This window comes from Gavia stellata, chromosome 5 (assembly GCF_030936135.1).
Source record: "Gavia stellata isolate bGavSte3 chromosome 5, bGavSte3.hap2, whole genome shotgun sequence".
Taxonomy (NCBI): Eukaryota; Metazoa; Chordata; class Aves; order Gaviiformes; family Gaviidae; genus Gavia; species Gavia stellata.
Window position 1 is genome coordinate 53,692,000 of NC_082598.1, and position 27,709 is coordinate 53,719,708.

Consider the following 27,709-nt stretch of genomic DNA (forward strand, 5'->3'; position numbering starts at 1 on the left):
GTAATCCTGGCTGCCTCATTTTTTTTTTTCTGGGTACCCACTCTGACTGAATTCCAATACTGGTTTCAACCTTAGTTGAAGAACAAAAGGATTAAAACTAAACTCCAAAGCAAGCTCGATCCACTTCTAGGCGTCGTTATTCTTCGGGCCTGGCAATCCCTACTCCTCTTCAGAGGAGGGCACGGCAACCGACCCAGATGCAGCGTCAGCACTCATTACAGAAACATCACTATACAAGCGACTGGGAAGCCAAAAGCAGCAATCAAGCAACCGAGATCCTCTCTAAAATCAAAACCTGGGAGCAAATAATAGAAGAGGCCACGAGGGCCTAAAGACCGGTATTCAGGGGGAAGAAGAGACACAGAAGAGTCTGACAAAAGACTCCCTTTCTGCTCTCACAATCAAAATATGAAGAGGGATGAGAAGTTATGAGGAATTGTGAAAGGCATCCCATCAAAACCTGATGAGAAAGAGCTGCACATAACCTTGCCAGTGAATGGCAGTCCTGCTGGTACCTACCACATCACGCTGCTCATTTATGTACGAATCAGGAATGCATGGGAATGAGAAAATGAACACAAGCAGTGAACCTGTAAAGGCAGCACAAAATTAGATCCTGTACAGGTCGGAGCTGCATGTGACAGCCACCTCTCTTTCCTTTACATATTAGCGATGATTTGGTACCCTACCAGCACAGTGAAAAAAGCCTCACTAAATCTGATCTGATTTGATGTGCAACAGTTGTTCCATATAAATGGCATTTTTTTAAAAGAAGGATTTCTGCAGTCTCGTTTTAAGCAATAGGTATTCTTCTACCTCTCTTCAGAGAATGATTTCACTGTCTAATGAGCTAATAGAGAAAAAGGTAGAAGATTCTACTCAGGTAACTGAGATACAAGCCTACACAGACTTCAAGGGACTCAAGACAACACCACTTAAATGTCTTGCACAGTCATCAAGACCCTAATGTCTCTAAACAGGGCTAGACTACATTTCCAGTGACTGCATCAGACTATAACCTGTTCTCAACAAAGGAAGGTATAATTTAGACCTTTCACTTCCCTGAATATTTTTAGTGATTTTCACAAAGAAACGACAGACCTATTAGCCCTACTCATTCCCATATTTGATTAACTGAAACCCCTACATTTATAGGATGCAAGTGTTCCTGCCTTTGCACTGCCAGGGTGCTACTGACTGCAGCACTTTTGTCTGACAGCACACAAGACCTTGGCTCTGGTGTCTTTCCGCCATTCCTGTAACCAGAAAACAGTTGTTTTCCATTTAGGCCAGCAGACGCAGGAAGGAGACTATCCTTTGGGAATCGCTTCCAAACCAAGCTGACATTTATTGGCCTTTCAAGCACCAGACCGCCCTCGCCACGGGGGCTCCAGATCCCACACAAAGGGCGTTCGGCTCCAAAGGAGCCAGGGGACATGGATGGAAAAAGGAAGCATTGCTGTGCAAAGCTGTGGCTGGTCTGAAGCTGTGGTGGGTGGACTGATGTCTGAAGACGTCTTTTGGGGAATCAATGGGATTACGAGTGTGTAACAAAGAGTTTAATGAAGGGAAAACTTGGAGGGAGATAAGGTGTAGGCTGGAAATATTCAGAGGGGTATCCTCAAATACTTCAGATGAACGCACTAAGCATCCATATGCCTCTTATTATTATTTTAAATAACTTTACTTCCTTTCTCAGATTTGTTTTTCTAGAAGCCCACAGGAAACCTTCAGGACAATTAGGCGAACAGCTGCAGATAGGAAGTTAATGCTGCAATAGAAAATGAATAAATATCCTAAAGCTTTTAACTTTTGGCCCCAAAGCACTTTGCAGAAGTAAATAACAGAGACGTTGAGTGATTTGCACAGCGATACATGGTGAATCCACAGAAAATTTGGAATAGGCAAATGACCCTTCCCATGGACCCATCATTACTCACAGGAAGAGCGTGAGCAGGATTAACTTGTAGGAAGAGCAGCCCCCTCCGGGCACCCCTGTTAGCATCCCTGAATACCTGAAGGACAGGGCAAGTGCTGAGGCTGGAAGAGCCGAGCTCAGTCAGCTTAGCAGCATGAGGGCAGAGGGTTCGTGAGGTCCATGGCTGCTGTCTGTAGGCATGAAGCACGCACCCCTTCGGGGCAAAGAGCTGCTGGAAAGGACAGCATTAGCAGAACAGGCAGGTGTCAATGGCTGTGAACATCTGAAGAAGGTGTCTACATGTAAGAGCTAGAAGCAGCCTTCCACAAAGACTTATAGGGACAAAAAACCCACATACAACAGTTTGATTAAAGAATAAATTAATGATATGTTAATATATGTTTTCTAAGCGTATTATACATGGTGGATACTATACCCAGTGGAGTCTAAAGTCAACCCCCCCCCAGTCTTTTGCAGGCTTCTATACAAAAAGATAATCTTCCTGGGTTTGGGGGGTGGTTTTGTTTTGCCTATAATCAGATTTCCCACCAGAAGGAAATATCTACCCAATGTTCTTATTCTGTTTATAAAAAGATTATTTCCCTTCTTTAGGTCAGGACTGACCTCAGTGATTTCTCCACTTACTTCAACAAAAATAAACACCATTTTGAATTTATATCCTAGAAAATGGTGATTCTCTGCCTCTGGGTGTGTGTTGCTTCTGAAGTTTCCAAACCATCTCTTTTTCTATCAAAGTATACTAATTACTCAAGATAAAAGCAGAAACTTCGCCTGCTTGCAAAAAATATCTGCAGCAGCTTTGTTGTCGGGTATTCCCTTGATCTGGGCATGCTGGGCACCATGTTTCCAGCAGCTGATTCTGAAGACGCAAACTGCAAGAAAAAAGAACTTCTCTTGCAGCAGTGATGGGCACGGGGCTCCTCTTACCTGGGAGAGCTGCCTACCAGGCCATGGGGAGTGATAGGCAGAGAGAAGATGGCCCAAGTGACATCTAAAATAGCTACAAATCTACATGTCAAATAGGAAAAAAGTGTGGGTTTGTTCATATACTTTTATGCAAGTAAACAGCCTGTATTTCCCCAGAGAATTCCAGTTCTTTGGAGAAATAGAGTTGTCTGCTCATTTCTGCACCAGCTGCAGCCTTTCAGACCATACATATAAATGTTTCACTTACAGCAGCCTTCCAAAGAGGGGACAGACTTTGAATTACTAAAGAAAATTGACTGTAGTATCAATTCTAACCCACATCTCAAAACTATTAATAGAAGCATTTGGGAAGAGATACACAGACACATTTTTAAATTTCCTTGAAATGAGTTGGATTAGGGCAGAATGTTGAAGGAGCAAAGCTAAAAATTGGCAATACATTGCTGAGAAATAATTATTTTGAATTGGGGTGCTTGATGTTTGTAATGGATTTGATCCAATGATAAACAGAAAAGAAAATGACTTGTGACAACAGTGGAATGAAAACAATCCTTATTTATGATATGTGGCTACCCTTACTAACATAACCCCGAGGTATTGTACCCCAGAGAGTCAAAATATTGCAGGCTAAGTATAACTGCAACATTTAGCATCACTTGTCATCTCCTTAGTGAAGTTAATATGGAAACTGGCCACATTTGTTCAGAAAAATAGCTTTTTTCCTTATCTTTTGGACTCTGGAAAAATAATACAGAGAATTAGGAGGCTACAACAGGTCAAGAAGCAGCAAAAAGAGATTAAGGAAGATGTGCACAGAAGGAAAAGAGCATTAAGGAAAGGAAGATCTGTGGGTCACAGAAAACAAAATGGTACCCCTCTGCACTCCTCTCCCTGAGCTGTGCTTACATGGGGGCGGGGTTCACCTCAATGTCATATTTGGGGTCCCGAATTAAGTTCTTCAATACTGGTATTCAAAGAAGTGCTATATTTAAAAGGTAATGAAAGTTTTTCTTATTTATAAAAAATACTAAGACAAATGAGCACAACTGCTCAAAATGAGAGGCTACATGATGATCTTTGCTGTATAATCAAAAGTGCCACCTTAACATCCAAACAAGTTGATGAGGCTTTTGTCATTAAGGCAACGCAGCCTTCCAAAACGTGGTGTGACAAACACCAAAAATAAATGGCTTTCATGAGATGTACACACAGAGAGGAAGATAAAGCGATTCAGCACTGCGTGCTGGAAGTGATTTTTCTGCCTCTATACACAGTGCCAGAAGAGCACACAGAGTCGCTGTGGAGGTTTCCCCACTGCTGTCTCGGCTGCAGCATCTTGTAAGAGCCGTTTTAAAGGCAAAAGGGCAGACGTCAATCTTTGATCTGTCTGTTGAGAGGGTGTTCTATTAAAGACTTAGCTAGCTGGGTACCTACTCCCTCAACAGGCTGCCAAACCCATTGCTTAAGTTAACAACCTCCTATTTGCCAAATCAATGCTGACCCTACGTCAAAAGCTCAGCCTCCTTTCATCAAATCTGCAAGTCATCCAAAAATACTTTATTAATGGGGAAAGGTAATGGTGGGAGGTAAGTGCGAGAATCACAGTGGCAGCTATGTAAAGAAACTGAAACAAAGACGCCCAAGATTTCTGTCTGAAAAGAAGAGCATATTCATCCACCTCAGTGCAGTTCAATAAACCCGCTTAATCAGACAAAAATCCTATTCTGAGCCAGATTCTAACTTTATCGGTTTTGTTGATTTGTGGGGAGGCAGGGAGTTGAAAGGACAGCTGAAGAGAAAGTCCTTGGAGCTACCTATCTTCCTTGCTGAAGGCTGGGTGGCACCAGGGAAGCTCCTGGGGGACATTAGGTCTTCTGAGAGCCCGCTTCTGAAGGCAGGACATGGGAAAAAGGATTGGCGACTTCACCTGTTCCTTAACAGAGCCTCCCTCAGCATGCCCTTGCTCTGAGATTGCACAGAGAAGCCTGTTCATTTTGCCTTAGCTGGAGCCTCAAGCCAGGCTCAAGAGTCCTTATTCCGTCTTGCTGCTATTTGAGCCCTCCTCTCCCTATGCATCCCAGCAAAAGAAGACAGAAAGTGTAGGCAAACAATAATGCTGGCTGAATTGCCCAATATGTCTATTTAATTAGCACTTAGAAGAGTCCCAAATGTTGTTTTCTCCTTCCTTGAAGGAGAGAGAAGAGGAACATGTCACTGGCATTGCAGAGGGCAAGAGGGGTTTTATAGATCATTTCACCTTAATAGGCATGGAGAAACTATTACAATGCATATCCAAATTGAAAAGACAAAAACAAGGTCCCTGTAGTCCTGATTTTTCTCTGTTGTACGTCACGGGGATGGGGGGTTTGATTTAGCAGCATTTAATCCCTCAGGAAAAATGAAAGGGGTGCAGAACACTGATTTTCTATACATCCACAACTCTCCCACCACTGCAGAATTGGGGGGGGGGTGGGGGGTGGGGGGTGTCTGAAAAATATTTCTCCATAAAAAGCACACATGCAAAATAAAGTCTTTTGCCATAGTCATTTTCAGAGGTACAGTAATTTGGAAAATGTGCACAAATTGCTCTAACAATTATTGATGCTGTTGAGCTTCCTGCCCTGTGACAATGGAATTTTCTTGCCCCCAAAAGCATCAGTTCTGCAGGGTTCCTTTTACTTTCATTGTCGTTATCTTTTATGACAGTCAGCCGTAAAATCAAATGTGTTCCCTCAAAACAACTTTCATCTTTGTTTTTCAGAATCACTGTTCTTATTCTTTACATATATTTTTCCACATTAATGGGAAAATATTCCAGTAAAAACATAAAAAAGACCATGCCCTGCCTTGTATTTCACATCCATAGGAAATGAAAGAGTCAAAGATGTGCACTAAAGATTTTCAAAGCACCCATTTGACTTCTTTATGAAAATACTTACCTTTTTCTATAAAGAAGAAAAATTCCAGTGAGTCTGAGGATTAAAAAACAGAATATAATGATCTTCGGTGTAAAGCTTCTGGCTTCTCAGACTCGATCATTGGAATTTTTTTTGCAAGGCTCTCTCTTCAGGCTAATTTAATTAAATAAAGTGGTACTAGAACACCCTGTCACTATTACTGTTCTCATCCTCTCCAACCAGAAGGCAACAACTCCCACAGAGTCCCTGTGCATGTTTTTTACAGCAATGCTTTACCTACTGTTTAAAAATATCCCACAGTGCAAAGTGCATATAACTCTTATTTTGTACCTTCTCTCTGTTTCAAAGAAAAAATATATATACACAGGGAAAAGATATAAATATTTATTTTCCTCTCTTAAAAATTAACCTTCTTAATATATACAACATTTCTATCTAACAGCTCTCTTCAATGAGAGCTCGGCTGCACTCTCATTCCATCTCTTGTGCCACTGCTATTGCTGTTCTGTTGTCTCTGGTTTTATCAATGACAGAAACAAATTTGCCTTATAAGAAGAGTTAATCATCTCTACATAGATTTCATTCCTGGGCACAGGCTCAAAGTCCATGAACACATAATCTTTTGCAAATCAAAACCTATTTCTCTCTTTCATGCATCATTTGCAATCCCAAGATGATGTATCGCTAGCATCACACCTGTATTTTAGTCCTCTTTCTTCCTGACTACCCGTCCTTTAGAAAAGAAAGCACAGGTGACCTTTACTTTTTTCCTCTCACATATTTTATTGTCCAATTGTCTTGTTTTCCTTTGCTTTGTTTTTCTACCTAAAGAACTGAAAGAGAAAGGCTGGTTCAAAAATGGCAGCAGAAGACTGTCTCGGCATGGTGCTCTTCTTCCTATTTGGGCAGAACAGACCCTAAGAACAGTAAAATATCAGGAAAGAAGAATGCACCCAGCTTTCAGTTGCTCGGATTACACGACTGACCCAGCAGAAACACTCTGTAACCAAGATCCCTTTGAGCCCTGGGTTACCCTTCTAATGACCTAACCTGGTTTGCGGACAATTTCTCCGGCCTCTCTAACTGCAAGCCTGAAGCCAGCAGCAGCGTAGGCTTGGGCTGCCATCCTCATGCCACCCTCTGAGCAGCTCAGTCACTGCTGCTGTGCCCTACGTTTCAACTACCACACTAGCTAGCCAAAAATGGCAAAAGAAACCAAAATAGCCTCAAAAGTGGTAGAGTCAAAGGGCTTTGCCAGCCTGACTGGTGCAACTGCCAAGTGGATACCTCCTCCTTCGGGCATCAGAATGAATCCTCACAGTCACTGTCTCCTGCAACTTTTTCTCCAGCTCTATCTGCAGTGGATATATTTTCCTGAGCTTCCATTACTTTGAAGAAGATACTATTTTACCACTACCTTAAATACATTGTTTACCCATTTCTATAGTAAATACCTGCTATGAGCCCCAGATTCTCAGTCTACTTACAGGAAGGTGCACAAACACTGCAACCGTGACGCGCAGTAACCAACCTTTTGGCAACAACCAGGTTGACTGACAAATTTAGGTTCTGAAGACAGTGTTATTTTAACAAGCTATTAGTGGTCTGGGTTTGTGGCTTTCGTGCTAATAATCTGACATGCACAGCTTTTGACACCCTCTTCTGCCCCAAACTCCGGTAGCTTATGTTAATCTCTAATTGGATAGGGGTTTCATTTGCATATAATTGCTCCTATTTGTTCTGCAAAACATTTGTCCTCTAGTATATTCAGATGCATCTCTTCTCAAGACTGGCCTTCTACCTTTGCAGAATGCAATCTGCTTTACAGCACCATGAAGTTTTTCTACAATGAGATTTTTGAGAAAAAAGAATGAATTTTTCACCTGTAGTAAAAAATTTCACCTGTAGCGAAACTTTTTCATGTTTCTGAATGCCGATGTTAATAAAAGCTTAAAAACTTAACACAGATAGCTGCCCTCCTGCTTGTCCTTCTTCATCCCAGTGGACTCCCACAGATGAAAATAATTGAAGATATATTAAGTAATAAGAGTTTCTTTTTTTAGTTTTTCTGCTGCAGTCAACTTGTTGGAAAAGCCAATTCTTACGAACAAATAAACAGGCCCGAAGTTTAATACAGATTTTTTCTGCAGCCTTTCTTCATACACCCACCTTCTCTTTTTCAAGCTGAGAGCACCACAGTACCGTTAAAAGCTTATGCTTTTGATCTCTGTGCAAATAAATGAGCTGAAACAAATAAAACTCAGTTCACAAGAGACTTCCAAGACATCTGGTAGAGTTATTTTTCTAAGTAATTAGACCAAGTGGTGGTGTAATTCCCTAACGAAAGGTACCTTCTTGCTTGCTATCCAGTTATTTCTCAGAGCCATCAAAACAGCAGTAAGTCCCACTTCTCTCCTTGCATGTGACTCAAACTCTATTGATTACCAGTCTTCCCAAAGGGGGACAATAATTTGATTTACACTGGTTTATTACGCAAGTTTTTAAACCTTTTGATTTTTTTTTTTTTGGTACTATGAGGGTTCTATTTTTCTTCTGTGAACATCAGTGGGATTTCTGGTATTGACTGAGGAAGGATGAGGCTTTTGGCTTCTCTTTTTTTTTTTTCTTTTCCTTGCTAATCTACTGTAGCTCTCCTTCATAGAGGCTCTACGGAGCAGGCAGAAAAGTGTAATGGAATAACAGCCAGGTGCTTGCTCTGGATCAATACACTGCTCTAAACTGTGCCCAGGTGTGCTTTCTCCTTCTTTCTTGCTGGAAGCTGATTAAATTTATCCTTTTTTTTCTTGAATCTGCCCAAGAAAACATCATTCTAGGAATAACACAATTGCTCCTTGGCACTTTGGGGAGAATGTGGTTCCTGGTCTGTGACTGCAATACAGTGCAACCACTGGGAATTTGTGACACTGGGGAAGTGAACAGGGAGTAGACCTGGCTGAGAAAGCAATTCCATTTTGTTTGTGCATGGTCCTCCTGGGTTTTTTTGTTTTAAACTCAGGCAGGGTGCTCTACAATCATGTTTTACTAACTGACCTGGATGCAGACACCACCTCCATGCTATGACAGCTAATTTTCAGTAATGCCAGATACAGATTCACAGCTGTATCAAGAGTGAAGAAGAGTAGCCACCATGTGAAATAGCTGCTAGATCACAATGGTGGGCTTGATATTAATGCTTTTTAATTCTCACCCCTCCATGACATAACACAAACTCACCAGAGGTTTCGTCTACTCTCTCATCCACCACGTGGTCCTTCTGATGAACCCATTCGCTGTTGCACTTAAAATAGATCTGTGTGGCTGGGCTCGCTTTGCAGTACAGATTCACGGGCTTGTTCTTCACAATGTAAGCCTCTTCGGGTTCGATGAGGAAGTGGGGCAATGGTTCTGGAGGATCAGATGGAAAAGTTTCTGGAAGTTCATGAAAAAAATCATCATCTGTAGAGAAGAGACAAAAAGGACAAATGAAATAACCGAAATTCAGCTGGCAAACACTTACATGCACTTTCTGAAAATTTCAAAAGGAGCATAGTTTTTAAATAAGATATTATGTTAGGAGCATCCCTAGACCGAGGCTTAAATGCACTGCTGTTTTCAGACTAGAAAAAATTGTTCTTTACATCCTGAGCTCTCTTTCCTCTACATGATGTGACAGGGATGTGCACATTCACATGTCCGGGAACAGTCCTTTGTTATCATCACCGGCAATACTAGCAATAAAGCATTATGTTAGCGCTTGGGAGAGTTGCCCGCAAAACCGTAAAAAGAAATAATAGAAACTTTTGGAGGCTTCAAGGTCACACGTTTCAATAGTGACTTATCACACTGTTTAATCAAGTGCATGCACATAGCTGGTACTGGCGGAGGCTGGTACAAATAGGAAAAAGCGCCCTTCGTTTCAGATGAGCAATTTGAAATCTGCTCTAAGGGCAAAAGACTAAATGCAAGTCCAGTCTGCACCTCTTCGTACATACTCTGACTCTCTTGCCAAGACTGCTAAGGAAAGTGCCAAGCTATGTTTTTATTTACTTCGTTTGTAGTACACTGGTCTGTGCAGCCCTCACTACGGAGAGGAATCGGGAGCTGGGACATGGGGCAGAGCAGCTGTGAGATGGTGACATTTTGGGCCAACGTGGACGCATGCTATTGACGTAAGGAACCTCTGCACCTCTTTGGTGCTGCTGGTAATGAATAAAGTCAATGTAAGAAGTCTGGAGAAAGAGGAAAAGAAGCCAACGCACAGGAAGCAACAGTGAAAACACCTAACACACGTACTTGCCTTTTTCTCTCCCTCCCTCTTCACAAATCCCCCTTTACAACAGGATTGCCCCTTTCTGCAGAGGAAGTCTTCCACATCAGAAAGCACCAATTCAGGGGAGAATAACCCTCTTCCCATCCACCTCCCCACCTGCCCTCACTGCACAAGAACATCCAGGATGCTCCTAGCAGCAAAGGGGTGGGGGGCACCAACCACTGACAGATCCACCAGCAGCAAGCTGGCAGTCCTGAAGGCCTTATTCAATCTCCCCCTTTCTGCCTCTGAAGCAGTTATCATTATACACAGTGACGGATGCTGATGATGATCAATAAAAGAGCACAGAACATCAAACTAAAAATACTGCAGAAGGCTGGCTATCTTCTCCCTGCCAGTCTTCACGAAGATGAAATGTCAGACGGCTACCTCCCTGTACCTGAGACATGCCTGTGAAGGCTGTGTCCAGAAGTACAAGGGGCATGAAAGGTTCTCCTTCCAGCTACTGCTTTTGCAGAAGACAAGAAAAAACAGGAACAGATGAAGGAGGCAGGGGGAGAAGGTAATATGGTACCCATCCATGTAGCTATATGGAGGTAGACTGCACGTCTTTATCAATGATGGGAATACCTTACACAGCAAAAGATTTTTGTGAACCTCTTGAATTATTTATGAAGAGAACATATGTTCACCATTTTTTTTTGTTTGGGTTTTTTCCCTTCATATAAATTTAAAAATACTCCTGCCCTTTTGGGTGTCTCATTTTACAAAGAGTAACAGGCCTGACTCATCACTGCATCACTGCCTGAGAGTTAATAGAAGTGAACTGGTTCAATGAAAGAAAAAAGGTCCACTAAATAAGGCCTGACATTTTTCTAGCAAAGGGAAAATCTGTGACATACTATAACAATTCCATTTCCATCTCCAACTAATCATGTCTGAATACTCAAATTAAATTTAATTGTTATCACTTTCCCGTCCTTCCTTTTCTTCTGCCATTTCCTTTTCCCTCTGACCACAGCAGCTTCCTTTTTCTGCAATCCCATTTCCTCCCCCCCGTATTTCTTCCTTGCTCCATTTTCTCCCCAGTTTTTTCCAAAGAGAAAGATGAGTTACAATAAGTCAATGGGAGTCTACAATTGGTTCAAACATGTTTTGTTGTCATGAAACCAAAGCAAGAGGCTTTTCAGCATTCATCATCCCCTTCTATCCATATCTCCCCTTCTTGCCCACTCCCTCTCGCACACGCTGCTCCATAGACATCCACAACACAGAAACATTAGAGATGAATCATTTCCCCTGAATTGCCACAGGACGTATCTTTTTCTTCTGGTCATTTAATTGCAAATCAGCGAGCAGACAGATGGAAACTAACAAAGAACACATATGTTTTATAATTAAACAAGTATTGCTTCACTAATTTCTGGTGACTGGAAGAACAAATGTATTTATTTTCACCACTAGATTTCTGCACGTTATCAAAGACAATACTTACGCTGCCTGACCAATTAACTGCATCTTATCAAAGATGTATCTAGAAAGTCTAAAAAGAGAGATCAGCAAACTGCAGAAGAGAAAAAAGGTGGGTTTAAAACTTTTTTCTTTAATCAGCCTGGAGAATGCGTGTGGGATTTGGCTTTCTCTCCTGAAGGTAGCTGCTTCTAAAGTTTAAATATGATTTTTATGTTAAAGTGGATTCACAGTACTACCCAGTACGCGACAACCTAGTCTCACGTTTTGATTGTGGCGATAGCTGTTTCTCTCCACCAGCCTGGCATCCCGCAGTCAGGTACAAGCCACTTTCTTATTGGCTTCTTGCTATTATTCCACCTTACTCTTAAGCAATAATAAAGCCCAGCTTTATTTTTCCATGCTCTTTCTTATTGCTATCAAGAAGCGTCTGAACTGCTCTTAAATGTTAGGGATATAGATGGAAACCATTCACAAACTGTCACACAAACAGGGTGCGCAGAGGCTGCCTTGTCCCTGGAAACTGGCATTTAAATTCTGCACTTTTAGAATAAATCTAAGATAGTAGCTAAGACAGATTATTTGGGCTTTTTAAATTGGAGTATGTACATTCAATCCCTGCCCTTGTACTGCTGCCATTAGTAGCAACATTGGAGTTCTGTTTTTTTATAGAGCAGATTCTGAAGAGGAGCATCCAGAATATGACCACGACTGTGGCAGAAAACCCCGCAAGCACACTGCAAAGCTAGTCCCACCTGCATTAGCATTCAGGGCCCCTCGCTCCTGCTATTCACTGCTGAAAGGTAACAGGCGGCTTTATCAGCCTGTGCAGATCACAGTGGGAAGTCACTTGGTGTTCCCTGCATTCCTCAAGGAGAAGCGATCGGCTGCTGTGGGGAGGCAAACCACGGCTCCCCTCCCGCCCAGACACGCCAGCCGCCACCGGCTGAAGTCGCAAGATGGTGGTTTACAGGTAGACAGTGTGTGCAGCTGCGGTTCCCCTGTGCCGGGCCGCGGTACTGCCTCTCACAATGAGGACGCGTTGAGAAGGAAGAACGTTGAATCCCCGTGTGATGGTTTGCCCGTCACAACAGGTACAGCTGCGGCACGGCTTAGGAGGACAGTCGGCCGATTCGGCTGCTGATTTGGGACAGAGTTTTGAACCATCAACCTTAACACACATCTTGGATCCAAGTCTTGCATTTCATTTTTTTTAATTAGACTGATACGCTGTTATGCTTTCATTGTAATGCTTGCAGCAATGTGCGAGTATAATTACAACAGCAGTGTAATTATATAACAAAATATTCTTAAAAATCCAACACAGATATTTACCTCTGAAAATGTCAATATAGGACATTTGACTGTGTTGAGATTTTTTGCAAGTCTCTACAAAACGAACTTTTGGTAAACCCAAAGCAATCTCTCCAATCTGTGTTTTCACAAGGCCACAGTTTCTAACAACCTAATAAACACTTCCATCAAAGTTTCTCCTGACCAGCTCTAGTTGAACACAGGTCATTCCTCTGTCCATGCAAAGACCAAACTCTGACTTAGGTTTCTCAGGGGTGACTGTGTTATAACCATGTGGCCTGCTGGGCCTCCAATTTGGATGGGGGTCACCTCTCGTTGCATGCAACATCTCTGTACAAGGGGATAAATCTTGCCCGAGACTTTGATCTGAATCATCCTGACAGTTATCACTGGTTATTTAAAATGTTCATCTCCCAACAGCGCAACAAAGCAGCAAACTTTATATGTCTCTTATTTAACTCTCCTAAGGAGTTAGACATTTTTTCTTCTGTCTGGAGAAAAAAAGCTAATTAAACCATTTGAGAGTGATCTGGGAGTGTAGATAGAAACAAACACTCAAAATTCACGCACTTGATTTCCAATCATTATGTCAATGTCATGTGCAGCAAGCTCCCCTTACAACCTTGATCAAACGCAAATACGAGGCACGCATCATTCTCCCTGTTGTAACAAATCCTCTTCTACGCTCAGTAACTTTGAGCTGCAAGTTTACTTCTGCAGTATGTCACATTCATCTTTATTTTCACATAATAAAGTGTACAGCCCATCTGTTGTTATTGACTGATTTATATTAGCAAGACAAAAGACCTGATTAATGGTACTGCTAAACTGGTTTCACTCATGCAATTCATTCATATTAAGAAAATAAATTTTAAAAAGTCATTTTAATCTATAAACTTAATTTGGAATTTTTATTTTAGTTGCTGGCCCAAATACAGATACACTTTTTTATTTGCATTCTGTAGTATCTTACAACTATATATTTTTTTAAAGGCAAGTCAAGTGCAACATCTATAGGAACAGGTGAAGTGTCACTGAAATCAGTGTTGATAGAAGCTGGCACACACAGGAATTTTAGTTTAATTTTAGTTCAATTATCTTTTAAGGTAAACCAAATCTTTGCCTAAGTCAGAAACCTTTTGATGTTAGCAAAGGTCTTTATTCTTTTCATGCATTTGTTTGTAAAACTGTACATATTATAGCTCTTCATGCATAACAAGAGAAAAAGGAGATTTTATGGTATACTTCCCTTTTTATGGACTAGTATCCCCACTCTAATCTGTGGCAGAAAAATATTGTGCTCCATACACCAATCTATTCATCTCTAGATCACTAGTTTTATTACTATATATCAAGCTTTAATTCTCATCAACCCAGCATATAACTCACTATATTTCTGAACTGCGAGACTTAGACTATTATTGCTTACATCATAATATATTGGACCATTATCTCTTTGTGCGAGACCTGAAGCAAATTCTTCTCAAATGGAATTTACTTCAGAATGATTCAAGAGCAATTCAAAATGAACGGCTGCAAAGCTAATTCCATTTGCATTTGGCTGCCCATCACTCGGCAAGATCATTCCCCACGCGTTTCAAGAAAGGCAGCTGGAGTTAACTGTATGGATGGGATTTCGGTTCAGTTTTTTAATGTTATGATTAAAAAGCTTTCTAGAGCAACAAGTACTGTTTACTTTGAAATTAACAGCAGGTGCTAGCTCGGTAAGGCAGCTTATCAGGATGGAGGCAAGGGTTTGGTCTACAGCACACACATTTTCGGGAAGGCAAAACTGCTCAGCTGGAAGTCCTTTGGCCGCAGGGTTTTCTGTCCTAGGAAGGGCACGCGGTATCACGGTGCCACCAAATGGGAAGCAAGGAAGCACAAATTCCTGTATGCCATATAGCCTGCCTCCTCCTTAGAGGCCCGTAACACCGATGGAGCTATGAATCCAAAATTAGGCCAAGTTGAATGAGAAATGGGAGAAAAACGGACTTTTTCTAATATTACTAGCGAGTTGTTTTCCTGTCAGAGGGCCCTCTCGTCCCCACCTCAGCCCTGGAGACCACACAGGGACAGGGAATGGGCACAGCAAAGCACAGCCCATGCCCTGAAAGAGAAAGCACATTTTCCTGCCCTGCCCAGGGAAAGAGGAGGAGGAGGGTGGCTTCCTCAGCACGCATCCTCTGACAGCCCTACTTCCAGCTGATTGCAAGGTGGGCGTGCAACAAGGCAATCACACGTTATTCTTCAGCATCTCAAAAGTGGAAGATTTCACCAAATAGCCCAGGAAGACTGCAATTTTATAACAGCATAATATTTGGCCAGCTTGGGAGGCTGGCACCCGCTTGCTTGTAGCTGAATTCATTGCAGGCCTTTACGAGCCTAAAGACGAGGCTTGGTTTTGTGGCAGCCCACAAACCAGATGCTTGCTGAACCTTGCTGAACTCTCAGGGGAGCAAGGTCAAGGGAATTTCAGACTCAAATTTACTGAGCACCCACAAAATGAAATGCTCTTTTTGGCAGGGAAAGCAGAGTGCAGGCATGGTCTGGGAAAAGTGATAGAGAAATCGATAGGGCGTGCAATATTAATCTTTTTTGGGTGACTTCAGTCCAGAAACAGAATAAATAAAGACTGCAAAGAGGAATGAACTTCCCCTGCACCTGCAATGGCTCGGTGAAGACCCTCCTAGCAGATCTCAGCTGAATAACACATCCCCAGGAGTTAAACACAAGCTTTGCGTGCACTCAGAGAACAAGGAACATATCCACTGAGTGGCTACATATAGATCAGAAGGCTGCTGGGCAAAAGTCTCCCCCCAAAACACACACACATCAAACAAAACCCGACCACATCCTTTCCTGTCTTCCTGTACCCCTACCAAAGAAGCAACTTCCACAGAGGCATCAGAAGCAACACGTGATCCACTGTCACAGGCAGCAACCTGGAGCCCTTTCTAAAACCCAGACAATGAGCATCTAAGACATCTGAAATACTGGATTTTTGGCTCAGTTAAGGAGTTCAGGAAGGAGGTTTCCATTATTCAATGACAAGCCTACTGCATCAGACATCCCAAATAAATAAATAGGCTACCAAAGGCCTAATATAGTAATCATGTTCATTATGCCCATCTTACCTCATCAAGGAGAAAGAGAGAAGAAAATGCCATGCTTTCCCTTGCCACAGCAGTGCACGGCCCGGCATTAGACAGGGTGCCTGCTAAGACTGGGAGCTCTGGTTCAAAAGCAGGGATGTTTCATAGCCAAAGAAGCCAAACGAGCGGCTGCTGGTGCTCGCCCCTGGCAGCACCGCGCTGAGCAGAGGTCCCTCCCCTTGGGCGCTTCTCCCCGTGCTCTTATTTCACGTGAATGCTGCATGGTCAGATATAAAACCAATGGCAGAGGAAGATGAAAGTAAACAGCTGTCACTTGGCCATGGCCAATGCGGGCACTGCACAACTACGTTACCTATGTAGCTTGCGCTCTATTTCCCTTGCTTTGATAGCACCATCTCTTTCTCTCAGGTCAATGGTTGGAATATATTTTGCCTGGCTTACCCTGGTAAACTGCATTGCTGGTAATCAACAATTCATTCCAGTGGAGACAGATCTGATTTGCATCAGAGTAAGGAAAAGGAAAATCAGGTCTAGTTAAGGAAAACACTGACTGTACCAGCTTTATAAAGCAGCTTGCAAGTTATACATTACTGTCTGGGGAAAAGGCATCGTCCCCCAGTTCATTTAATTCATAATTATAATTAAAGTTTCTGCTTCTCTTGAGGCTAATGGCAATTTTGTCATCAATCAGATCAGAGGCAAACCAAAGACAAGACATGTGTCCTCAAAATGATTCTTGCAGCTCTCTGAAAAAGAGAGATATTTCTTTATACATCCCATTGTGAATCCAAGACAAAAATTGTGGGTATATACACAGACACGACATTTAATGTTCTGTATGCAGAACTTTACCATTGCCCTGAGAGAAAGTCTGTCAGACTAACAGCTGCTGCCTAAACATGCAAGAGATGGCACAGGTACTTGTTAGCATTGGACTTGGTGTAGGAAAATGCCAGAACATGGTATTATTTCACGCAAGGCAACGAAAATACTTTCTGTTGCCTATGAAGAGCACCAAGCTGTTCTTTGGGCAACGAGATTTATGATAATTGTTGTCAATATAAGAAATCTAATGCAGTAATCTGCAAATGCTGTGCTATTTATTATGAGGCTGCCTAACCATATAAATAGATAAAACAGGACAGAGGCAAATCATTGAGGGGCGAGGCTGACTTACGAGCACTGACAGACAGTGTGAAATGTCGAGTGAAGAGGCAAGGGTCCTGTCTCTCTGCTGCCCTGTCCTGTGCACCATCAGCCCCATCCCTCTTTGCAACACTTTCATTAATTCTGATGGAAACTTTGCTGTTGTGCTTCTACAGAGCTACTGGATAAGGTTGGCTCAGTTACTGTGCCAAGACTATCAAAACTACAGCACCTGAAAATAGAACTACAGTGCTTGTGCAAGCAGCAGATGACATCAGGGACATTTCTTGGTAATTATTATCCTGTGAAAGATTGCTTTCCTTTGTCCTGTTGCTCTCTCTTTCCATTTGTTTAAAACTAATAAAATATCCATGCTTAAAAAAAAAAAGTTTCGGAGCCAGTCTCCAACCCACTTATCTCCCTTACTCTGTCATGTAATAAAAACAGAGTGTTTTGTACACAGGTAAGTGTTACTTTGTTGAGTGCGCACACTGTGTTCCATAAGTGCGAGCTCCAGGCATTTACTCTAATTAGAACATTAATACGACTCCTGTTAGACACGGTTGTGCTGGTAGAGTTCATGCAATTTGGCTGCATATTATTGCTAGTTCTGTTTTCTCTGATATGAAGGCAACGTCTGGCCAGCGGAGAAACTTCAGTGCAGACCCCGAGATTTACCATCCCGCCTGTAAAACTGAAATGCATTTTTTCCTTTTGAATTCTAGCTTGTGAAGGGTCTGTACGATGGCATGGGATCCCCTCCTAACCACCTGCAAAGCAAAGTCTAATTTGAAACATTTCTGCCCCAGCTGCCATTAGTAGTCATAATGGTTGACACAGGGTCAAAAAATTATTAAACCTCTGAGGAGCATCATTTCCTCTTCAGTGTTAGGCTTCACTTCCCTTTGACACATTAGTCCTGACGCAGCTCCAGGCTCTTGACCCCTCCTTTAACCCTGATAACTAATTAAAGATGGACAAGGCTTAGGCTAAAATACTTTTCGTTAAACCTATTCATTCTCAAGTCCCCTTCAGGCGCTCTTTGTCACACAGGACAGAGCCTGCCATATTTACATGAACATGAAAGTAGGTGTCTGTTACAATAATACGAAAAATCTCTTATTACAAGACCTAACTTAACCTTTGTGGTTAGACGGTAGGATGCATTTTATAGCACATAAAATATATTCTCAACACATACTGGAAACAAGTTTCCTGGGTATAGTCCAAAGCATACAATTCAGGAAAAATCCGAGGATAATTAACTCTGTATGTTTTTAGAATTAAAAGTTCAGATTCAAGTTCTTCATCTGACTGCTGTTTCAACAGCCTCAATGTGGTGTCCTAAACACAGCAAACAAATGAAGAATTGATCCTACCTTTTCTTACGTGAGGATTTCTTAAGGCTGTATCATGTACTAGAAACAATGACAGAGCTCAGACTAGAGAGTCGTCAGCTGTAGGCAGATGGATTTTAGGGCCAGTGGTAAATCATATCACACAGCACAAGTTGGTTTAAGATAGATAAATCTGTGTGCAATGTGTCGTTGCTGGCTAGGGCACAATGAAAGGAGTCCCATACTGCTAGCTTGAGAGAGGATCTGTAACTGAATGGGGTACTTTGCAAACATTTTCTTAGCTTTTTGCGTTGTTTCATATTAATAATTAAGCTTGCTTCTTGCGTCAGTATGTTAGGGTTAAAATGTCAGTCCTCTGGTTCTAGTAAGAACGGCTATTTTTATCCGTACTTTTCCCATTATTAAAACTGCTGCAGAGCTTTGCTCACAGATTTCTAATGCTTTCAATGCAAGCATTTTTCTCAGCAAAGAGTCATGATCCAACACCTCATGATTAATAAAACTGAGATCTTGTGGGTTGTCACGGATCCTGATTTCATTAGCTATCTGAAGTGTACAGTTAATCTAGTTAGCGGGATCGCTCCATCCCAGAGAAACACAAGACACTTGCCTATACGTAAAATAATAGCTCAGTCGTATGGCCACCTGGTTAAGGCATTGAGCTGAGACCCAGGGGATAGATATTCCTGTGTGACCTTGGGGAAATCTACTCTGCCAGGTTCAGGGTCCCATCTGCAAAATGGATGTAGCAGCCTAATAGGTAGCACTCTAATTCACTACCTTCAAACGGAGTAAACAACACAGTACTCAGATTCTTCCTTCAAAATTTCTCCAAAATACCTGTCAGCATCATTTACTAAACAGCCAACAACAGTTACACAAAGGACCACAACCAAATCTATGTACATGAAACAATGAGGGAACAAAGTTGGGCTATTTTGGAGCTGATGCAAGTTTTGCCACTGGTCTCCCTCTGTATCCAAGGTTGAAGAGCAGGATTTGGAGCAGGAGCCTGACCTTGGGTGCTCTGAAGGGCTCTCTCCATGGGCTAGGAGGATCCTGGTGAGACTGGTGTCCTGAGACTAACATTAGTCCTCATGGATATCTACCTACTCGCTACTTTCTTCCATGGATCTTAATGAGATTATTATTTGCCTGGTGCTAGTTACCTAATTTCATCCACTGCCAATTTTTCAAGAACCATAAATTATTTCGTATGGGGCTGATTTATCCCAGCAGAAGTCCAAATTGAATTAGAAATCCATTAGCTAAATTCTAAGCAGGAGCTTCTGGGGAGAAGAGGAAAGGGAGGGGGGGAACTAGGGTATCTGAGCACCAGATGTGGAAAAGGGAAAAAAAAAAAATCCTTAAAAGAAGTACAAAAGGGAAAGAAAAGATAAATATCTTCTTATTGAATTAAGCACCTAGGTATTTAGGAAGCCAGATGGAAGAACACAGATTATTGCCTAGGATCAGAAATATGATTCAGACATTTATTTATTTATTTTGACTAGCAATTGGTTTTGTAAATACATGAGACTTTGTAAGCAGATGAAAAGCACCGGTCCACTTGAATCTCATGGTTGTATACACGCAAATAACAACAGATTGTGTGTACTATGTATACTAATAAAGCTAATAATAAGGTGTTTAACCAAATCTTAATACAAAGATTTCCCTCTGAGGGAAAATGAAAGCAAGAAAGGCTTATTTACTTTGGAAACATACAGGATGATTTAATCAGCAATCACCCTCCATGCAGAGCCTGCTTATGTGAGGAAACATGAGGACAATGTACCTCTTTGAGCACACGTTTATTTACAGGAGATCACATCCTCTCCTCTTGCCACTCTACCCCCACCATCAGTAGATGCAGCAAATGAAGGATGAGGGAAGGAGGATGCAGCTAGTTCATTGACATTACACCCACCATATCATTTTCTAAAGCTGGAAACTATGATGGACGGATCCCAGCGCCCACAGAGGGGAACTGCAGTACTATCCCTCTCATACGAGTTACAGAAACGGCCTGCATCCACACAATTATTTCAGGAGTCCACGGAAGGTCTGAATTATTTGGTTACAGGTTGGAAATTTCCCCCTGCAGTGACTAATTTCATTGACACTCATTTCCTAAGTCTTGCTGATTTCTTACTCTCAAACTCTCTAACAATTAAAAAAAAAAAAATCTTAAAATTCAAAGAGCAACCTGAGACAGCAAGCTCCTGACTTTGCTTTACCTCCAACTCAACCTTCAGCACAAGTGCCTGTGAAGTACCACCCTTTCCATCATCAGGAGCACCCAAGATAGCTCAAACAGAAGTTGTTGAGACCAGACAGCAAATGCGCAGTGCCTATGGGAAGCTCTGACATGTGCCATCAGACGACTTCTGGGTCACAGCGTGTAAAACTCCAGTTCCAGCAAAGTTTATGGTCACCCCTCCAAGCCACCCCCCTACCTGCCCTTTGCCTCCAAATCTTTTCAAGTTCACTCCGTGGCCAATAACAGGAAGAACAAACAAGGGAAGAAAAAGAAAAGGAAACCTTCTGCATACTCAATAAAATACTCAGAAACCCCCAGCAAGTGCTGAGAACAGATCCAGCACTGATGCTTTATGGAAAGACAGACGGTGCCGATGTTCAGTGACCGGCCACTGAAGTTTAGCTCCTGGATCTATCACACACTGACTTGCTTCCCTTCCTTAGTTGTAAATAGTTTCTTTTCTGCCACATCCATTTTTAATGTAAGGTTCCTACAGGGAATGGTATCTCTTAATATGCCAGCAGAAAACGCCACTGGAAGAGGGGCTTCAGATCCTGAGAAGCAAAGACTCGCTACCAAGTTACATACGCTGTTTCTCCTTGGCGTGAATTGGTTTGGACTAAATCAGAAGCACTCAGAGACTGAAATTATAGGTCAGATAATAACAGTATTGAGATTTAATAGCTGCAAGCGCACATGCAGAAACAGAGCAAAAAGGTGGCTTGAAGTGTTTCTAGCTTGACTCCCTTCAGCAGCAGGGATAAAAAACGCTGGGAGATATCTGCCTCTGTCTTGTAGGTGCCACAGGTGCTAACACACTGTATAGCACTCAGGACAATATCATTTAGGCAGTGTTAAACTGGCCCTTAAATGTACATTGCCTGTACTGGGACACATGGTCATTTACACCTGCCATTGTCTCCCTTGTGTCTAAAGAAAGTGGTATCGTTCAATAATAGTCCAGATTATTCCAAGAAATTGCATTTGTCTGTATCTCAGTCTAGTCCAAAACTGCAAATATTTGAGGTCTCAACTCCCTGCACAAGTAACTTTGCTGCCTGTGCCAGAGCCTTGGCCCTAACCAGAAGCAAATAAATTCCTTTGGCTTTGATTTTAAAAATATGGACCTGCACTCAAAAAGACAGCACAGCAATGTTAATGAATGAATCTAAAACACAAAGAAAAAGAAACACTGTAGAGGAATAAGGGAAATGCAATTAACTTTGCAGGCTTTGCTGGACATGTTTCGTACTGCTGTATCCTGTATCGAATTTATTTATTCAGCACTCCTCAGCAGGTCAGTTCGAAGCTGGGGAGCAATGAATCAGCGCTCTAATCTCCCTCCCCATCATCCCCAGCCTTTCTGAGGAAACTGATACCCAGCCCCAGCTGAATCTGTCGAGTCCTGATCATAAATGCTGTCACTAGAGAAACACAGACCTAAGCTATCTGACTGATTTGAGCACAAAACATATGTATTTCAATCCCACTTTCTGTTCTCTCATCTCTGACCTTCTTCATCCCTTTTCTTGGGTTTTCTGTCCTATCTTTTATTCCGCATTTTTATCCTCTTCTTTCTTGCCTCTAGCCTCTCTACCCCCTTTTTTTTTTTTAATTTCACATCCCTTGCATCCTTTTTTCCTCAAGTTCAGCAAACCTGACCGGTTAGGAATCTCTCTATGTTGTTATAAATGGATAAAGATTAATAGCCAAGAAGTGGAGACACAGAATGACTGAGGACAAAAATCTCACAAAAGCCAACATCAAACCTAAACAGTTGTACCTACTTTTATAACTCTCACAATAATTAACTACAGATCTCCTTTACTCACATTCATGCAAAATCCATCCATTCATGCAATAGTAGTAATATTCTAATATTTAAATAAGGCAAAAGGTAATCCCGCATTATTCTAGTGTCTAACTAGAGACTACAGTTTAAAGTGGTTCTCCAGTTAGTTTAAACAGCTTTTTCTGCTCTTCATTTGGCAAAATCGGCTTGAGTAGCACAACTTCATTTTGACGTTAGGAAGCCCCATTCAGCAGGTTTCTAATTTGTGACCAGCAGAGCACAGTAGTATTAAATCAAACATCTGTAAATACATGGTAGAAGGTAACATTCTGTGATTGTACAAGGCTTGGGGCAGAAAGGGTAGAAAATATATAACATGAATTATTACCCACAGTATGTGAAGGTTTTACACCAAAAAGGTAATTTGCAATGGTTCCATTTCATTCTCTGAGCCACATTTCCTTTTAAGTGGCAAAATCACAGCACACAAGCAAATGAATTTCTAAATTAAAACAGCAGCTGTGCATTTGGGTAGCAATTGCATACAAGAAACCACAGAAACTCATTGCTAATACTTAAAGTGAGGGGTATATTTTGGTTGGATTCCCACTGTACTCAGCGCTGATGCCAAAACGCATTTTAGCACAGCTGAAAGCAGGTATTGTACGAGCAAGACAGTCAGCATTTTGCCTCAGGAGTCTGGGCTGTAGCTTCCTGTTAATGAACAAAATCTCTGTCAGCTGAGCTGCTTTTTTTCCCAAGTCCACCTTTGCTGTTTGGTAACCCCATCAAAACTAAACAGAGCACAGCACTTCCCACCACTGTAAATTAACCTGAATTTGCCTCCCCCCACAAAGCCCCCTCACTACGTTAATCTCTGCCAATATGCTGAAGTCAGACTGCTCTGCATGATTTACTCACAGTTGGAGCTGGTTTTCAAGTGACTTGTTCTCTTCCAGGATCCTCCTTCCCATGTAGGACGGTCTATGCTCTGGCCAGGTGAGCAGAAACCCAAAGGGTTTGGAAGTCAACTGGGAAAGGGCTGTTTTAGACATAAGCCAGGCAGCCAATGGGCCAGGGTACCAGGGACACACTCTTGAGAGATAACAGATTACCAGCCTGTTTCTCCACTGCCCCCCACACAGCAGCTTCTTTCAAGTCCTGAGGATCTCCCCCATAGCACCCCTCAAACCCTATGATCTGCAGGCTTAGAAAGGGGATGTCCTGTGGCATCCCCACTGCCTCCCTACTTGCCACAACCACCACTTCTGCTTGGACCCATGGACTGCAGCACCTCCTGGCTTCATACTCCCCCAGTCTGCTACTCCCAGGTGGAAAAATGTCATTACCCCAAGAATATGCTTAATGTATGCAAAGGTAATCTTGGCTGCAGAAGGAGAGGGGACTAGGTAGCAGCAGCAGCAGCGAACAAGTTGCTGTACATGACAGTTCATTTCTGGATAGCTAAAGAGATTAATGCCTTCACCTGCTGCTCGTGCATTACTGTCCCCAGCCATACAGAGATGAAACGCTGTCATGTACAGCAACTCGCTCTTCATTGCTCAAGCGGAGAGAGCTCATGCAGTGACTGCTCTCCTGAACCCCAAGCCATGGCGCAGAATGTTTACTTAAGGAAAGCATGAATACGAAGCACGCATTGTATTTAAATAATGTACTGTAAATGCTACATCCCTAAACAACTTGAGGAAAAGTGTAAAAACTGATGCAGCCATAAACTGTCTTAGCACAGATCGCAGCAGTCAGCTATGAAACGAGTCTTCTCTATCTTTGTTAAATGAGTAACATAAAAGAATATTGTTCAAATCTTTCTTCATATTTGTCCCACTTTCCCTGGTTGTATTACTACTCTTATCATTTGCCATTTCTAATGTCTCCTTACAATCTGAAAATAACTGTTCCCCAGATTCATTTTTTGAAATTCATATTTGTAGCATGAATTAAGTACTAGAAAAAAATGCTAGGCTGGTTGCTCCAACACCCAAAAATGGACTGTTGAGCTGTTTCTGCCAGGGCACAGTAATCCTGCCCCCCGACAGAGAACCTGTGCATTTCCCCATCAGCACTGGTCTCATGCATCTTGGAGACAAAGATTTATTTTTTTTTTTCTTTTCCTTTTTTGTTTACAGCACGGGGACCCTGTCAGACTGGAGACTGGTTGAATCAGGAGTCAAACCCACTTTTCTGAAATCTCAGTCTAGTCTTCACTCTTCTAGATTGTCCCTAGTCGTCACTTAGACAAACTTTTCTAGGGGTAGGGTTGTCACTTTGAGTTGAGATTTTTGTCATAGCCTAGATACTTTAGACTCAATTCTTCCTTTAAAGCAGTTTGTCTAGCTTTACTAGACTGCTTTAAAAGAGCAAACCTTATCTCTGAAGTAATCTAACTCCTGGGTTCTCTGCTGAGGCCGCAGATTGTGACCAATCTAGATGCCAAGATTCATGCAACAGAAAAGTGTCCATTAGAAAGCCAGCAAGAGCACAAATTAACTTCACAACTCTCAGGTATCATTCGACTTTTACAATAAGAACTTTCACCTTCAGCAAGCTCAGACCAGAAATAAAACAAAAAAGTAAACCATACCTCTGTCCCTGCCCCTTCCAAACAGGTCCTTTCCAGTTGGTTGGTTCCACCTACACTCTGCAAGTCAGAATACACCTCAGCCTGTGACTCAGAATGAAACAAATGTTTGTCAACAAAGTTCATAAAACTACCTGACTATCTAGATCCTAGTGCATATACACTGACCTTTTCTACCATTAAACTACAACGAGGTACACATGATTTTGATTTGTAACCCAGCTCAGGAGGGGCTCCAGCTGTTCCTGAAGTCAGAACGACTCGCATTACAGCCGACACTTTGGAAACTTGGGGGGTCTAAATATATTAGGGGAAAATAGATATGTTTAGCTATATATAGATAAAGGGATACTTGTCTTTAGAAAGAATAACTCAATGTTTCCTTCTGAAAAATAAAAACTTGCACCAAAATGGGCATTCTTGAGCTTGTATTTATTGGTCTTGCAGCTGCTTCCACTAATGTCATATGAAAACTACTGCCTTCATCAAGAGTAGCATTGATCCCATTATTTGGTACAATTTTCTCAAATTATTTACTTCTAGCCTTATTGTCTCATCCGCTATATCCATTCATTTCTCTTGTTCCCCTGCTTCAGGGCTTCCTTACCTTATTTCTGGGATGTCCCAGGTTTCAACTACTTAGATATAGATACTAGTCAGTCCTATACACTCTGTAAATACCCCTGTTTATGTACACTAGCAACCTTACTGAGATGGTGCAGAAGGCAAAGCATCTTAATTCAGGAACACCCACACGGATCTTGATAGGTGTGGGCTGGGAAAATAAAATCCTTTTCATCTGTTGTGGATGTTGCCATTTCTACGAACAAGAAGTTGCAGCACCTTCTGCTTCCTCTAGAAGGGCAACGCAGGTGCTACAAGATCATGGGACCTTTGAAGACATGTGGGCCAAGAGATTTTATGCTCTCTGGGCCACCCTGTTTATCCTCTCCCTTGCCTATAAACTCAAAGGACTGTAACAGGGTAAATGTAATCTGAAAGAGCCATCAGATAGGTAACAGCTCTTCAGCCAAATCCATCTCTCTGGACTTGATCCTTGTTGGGAAAAACACATCATTGTAATTATTTATTGTATAGAATTCCTCCCCACATTGAATTTTCTGACCACTATTCTCCCCAGAAGAAGTGACCCAATTGAATTTAAAAAAAAAACCAAGAGAGAGAGAATATGAAAGCTGGAGAAAATTAGCATGCAATAAGCCATTTCTTCCTGTCAATTTCCTCGTCTCCTTTTATTAACAGATTTGTTTTTGAAGCAATTATACACGTGCAATCCATTTGTGGCATCTCTTTGCTTGCCTCCTGACATAACCATTATTAGGGCTGTCACAGCTGATCGGCTGACAGCTAGAGAAAGGCAGTTCTGCAGTGTCCTGGTACTGCCAGTCAATACCAGCCAAATAATAACACCACAGCCTGTGAGCTGCCTATTATTTTTCTTTCCAGTGGCTGTGCTGAGAACAGTTCCTGCAGAATTTTGACAGAAGCAGGGGAGATGGAGGACAGTCTCCATGTGCTCCCCAAATCATGTGCTAGCCACAGCTGCTGCTATTTCACATATCCTTACAAGCAGGGTCCTGCCATGACTTGTGCGAAGCTCTCAGCAATCCCCATTATAGCCCCGGCCAGTACCTGGTGCGCTTCAGAAATGATTCCTGAATATTCCTGCAAACGTATGGCGCTGCTGGTCCTGTCGCTCCAGAGCAAGCTGAGTATGCCCTGAGGTTTGCAAAACTAAACGCAACCCAGCTGCCTGGTTGAATTTCACCGCTGGTGGAGAGGGAAAATTGGCAAAGCTGTCCATTAATAGGAAGAACCTGTGAGAGCAGGGCTGGGAGTGCCAGCACTATTTTTCAATCATACACATCATTATGGAACATTTGATTATCATTGCTGTAAAGCATACTGTGTGCTGACTATCTCAATTTTGCCAGGAAATTTGCAAGCATGTTATATCACAGCTACCAACAGCTGTGTCCCATGCTGCAATGATAACTCAATTCTCTGTGCAAGGATGTGCCAGTCAGGTGGGAGCAACACTTTGCGCCTGATGCGCGTCCCTTATTGGCTTTCCCCGTGCTCTCAACATCCTACGTGAGGACAATGTGAAGCGTACTCCTGCCAGGCATGAAAAGAAAGATTTAACATCTCACACAGGAAATAAGCCCAGCCCAACGTCACATAAACCCAGTGGCAAAGTCCTGAGGGGAAGGAAGCTGAGCTACATGACAGATGCGTACACAGGGCTTACGAGGTCAATCCCAGCTCTGCCACAAACAACTTGAGTAACCACGGGCAAGCCATTTGGTCCATAGGATGGTGGCAGTAATCTTTATTCCTTCCACTCTTATTTTACCTCTTAATATTTTAAAGTCTTGCAGGGGCAAAGATGACCTTTTACCACATTCATGTTGCATCTACAACAGAGTGAGCTTAGCCTTGAAGTTAAAGCCATGGCTATGTGTCTACAATAGCCTTCCCAAAATTACAGAATTCAGGCGCAGATGCAACAAAGTACGTTTCTAGCAGAAAGACACTTGACCTTCCACCGATAACGAGCTTATGACTTTGATCGA

The 27,709-nt window shown here is 42.2% G+C and overlaps 1 protein-coding gene across 1 annotated transcript in view; it reads right to left on the bottom strand.

Annotated features, from left to right (window-relative positions):
- The window catches only part of UNC5C (unc-5 netrin receptor C), a 258,259-nt gene that overhangs the window by 82,884 nt on the left and 147,666 nt on the right, over nt 1-27,709 (bottom strand). Inside the window, exon 2 of the mRNA XM_059817715.1 lies at nt 9,019-9,240. Within this exon, the coding sequence (XP_059673698.1) occupies nt 9,019-9,240 (222 nt within the window). The remainder of the gene's footprint in view (nt 1-9,018; nt 9,241-27,709) is intronic.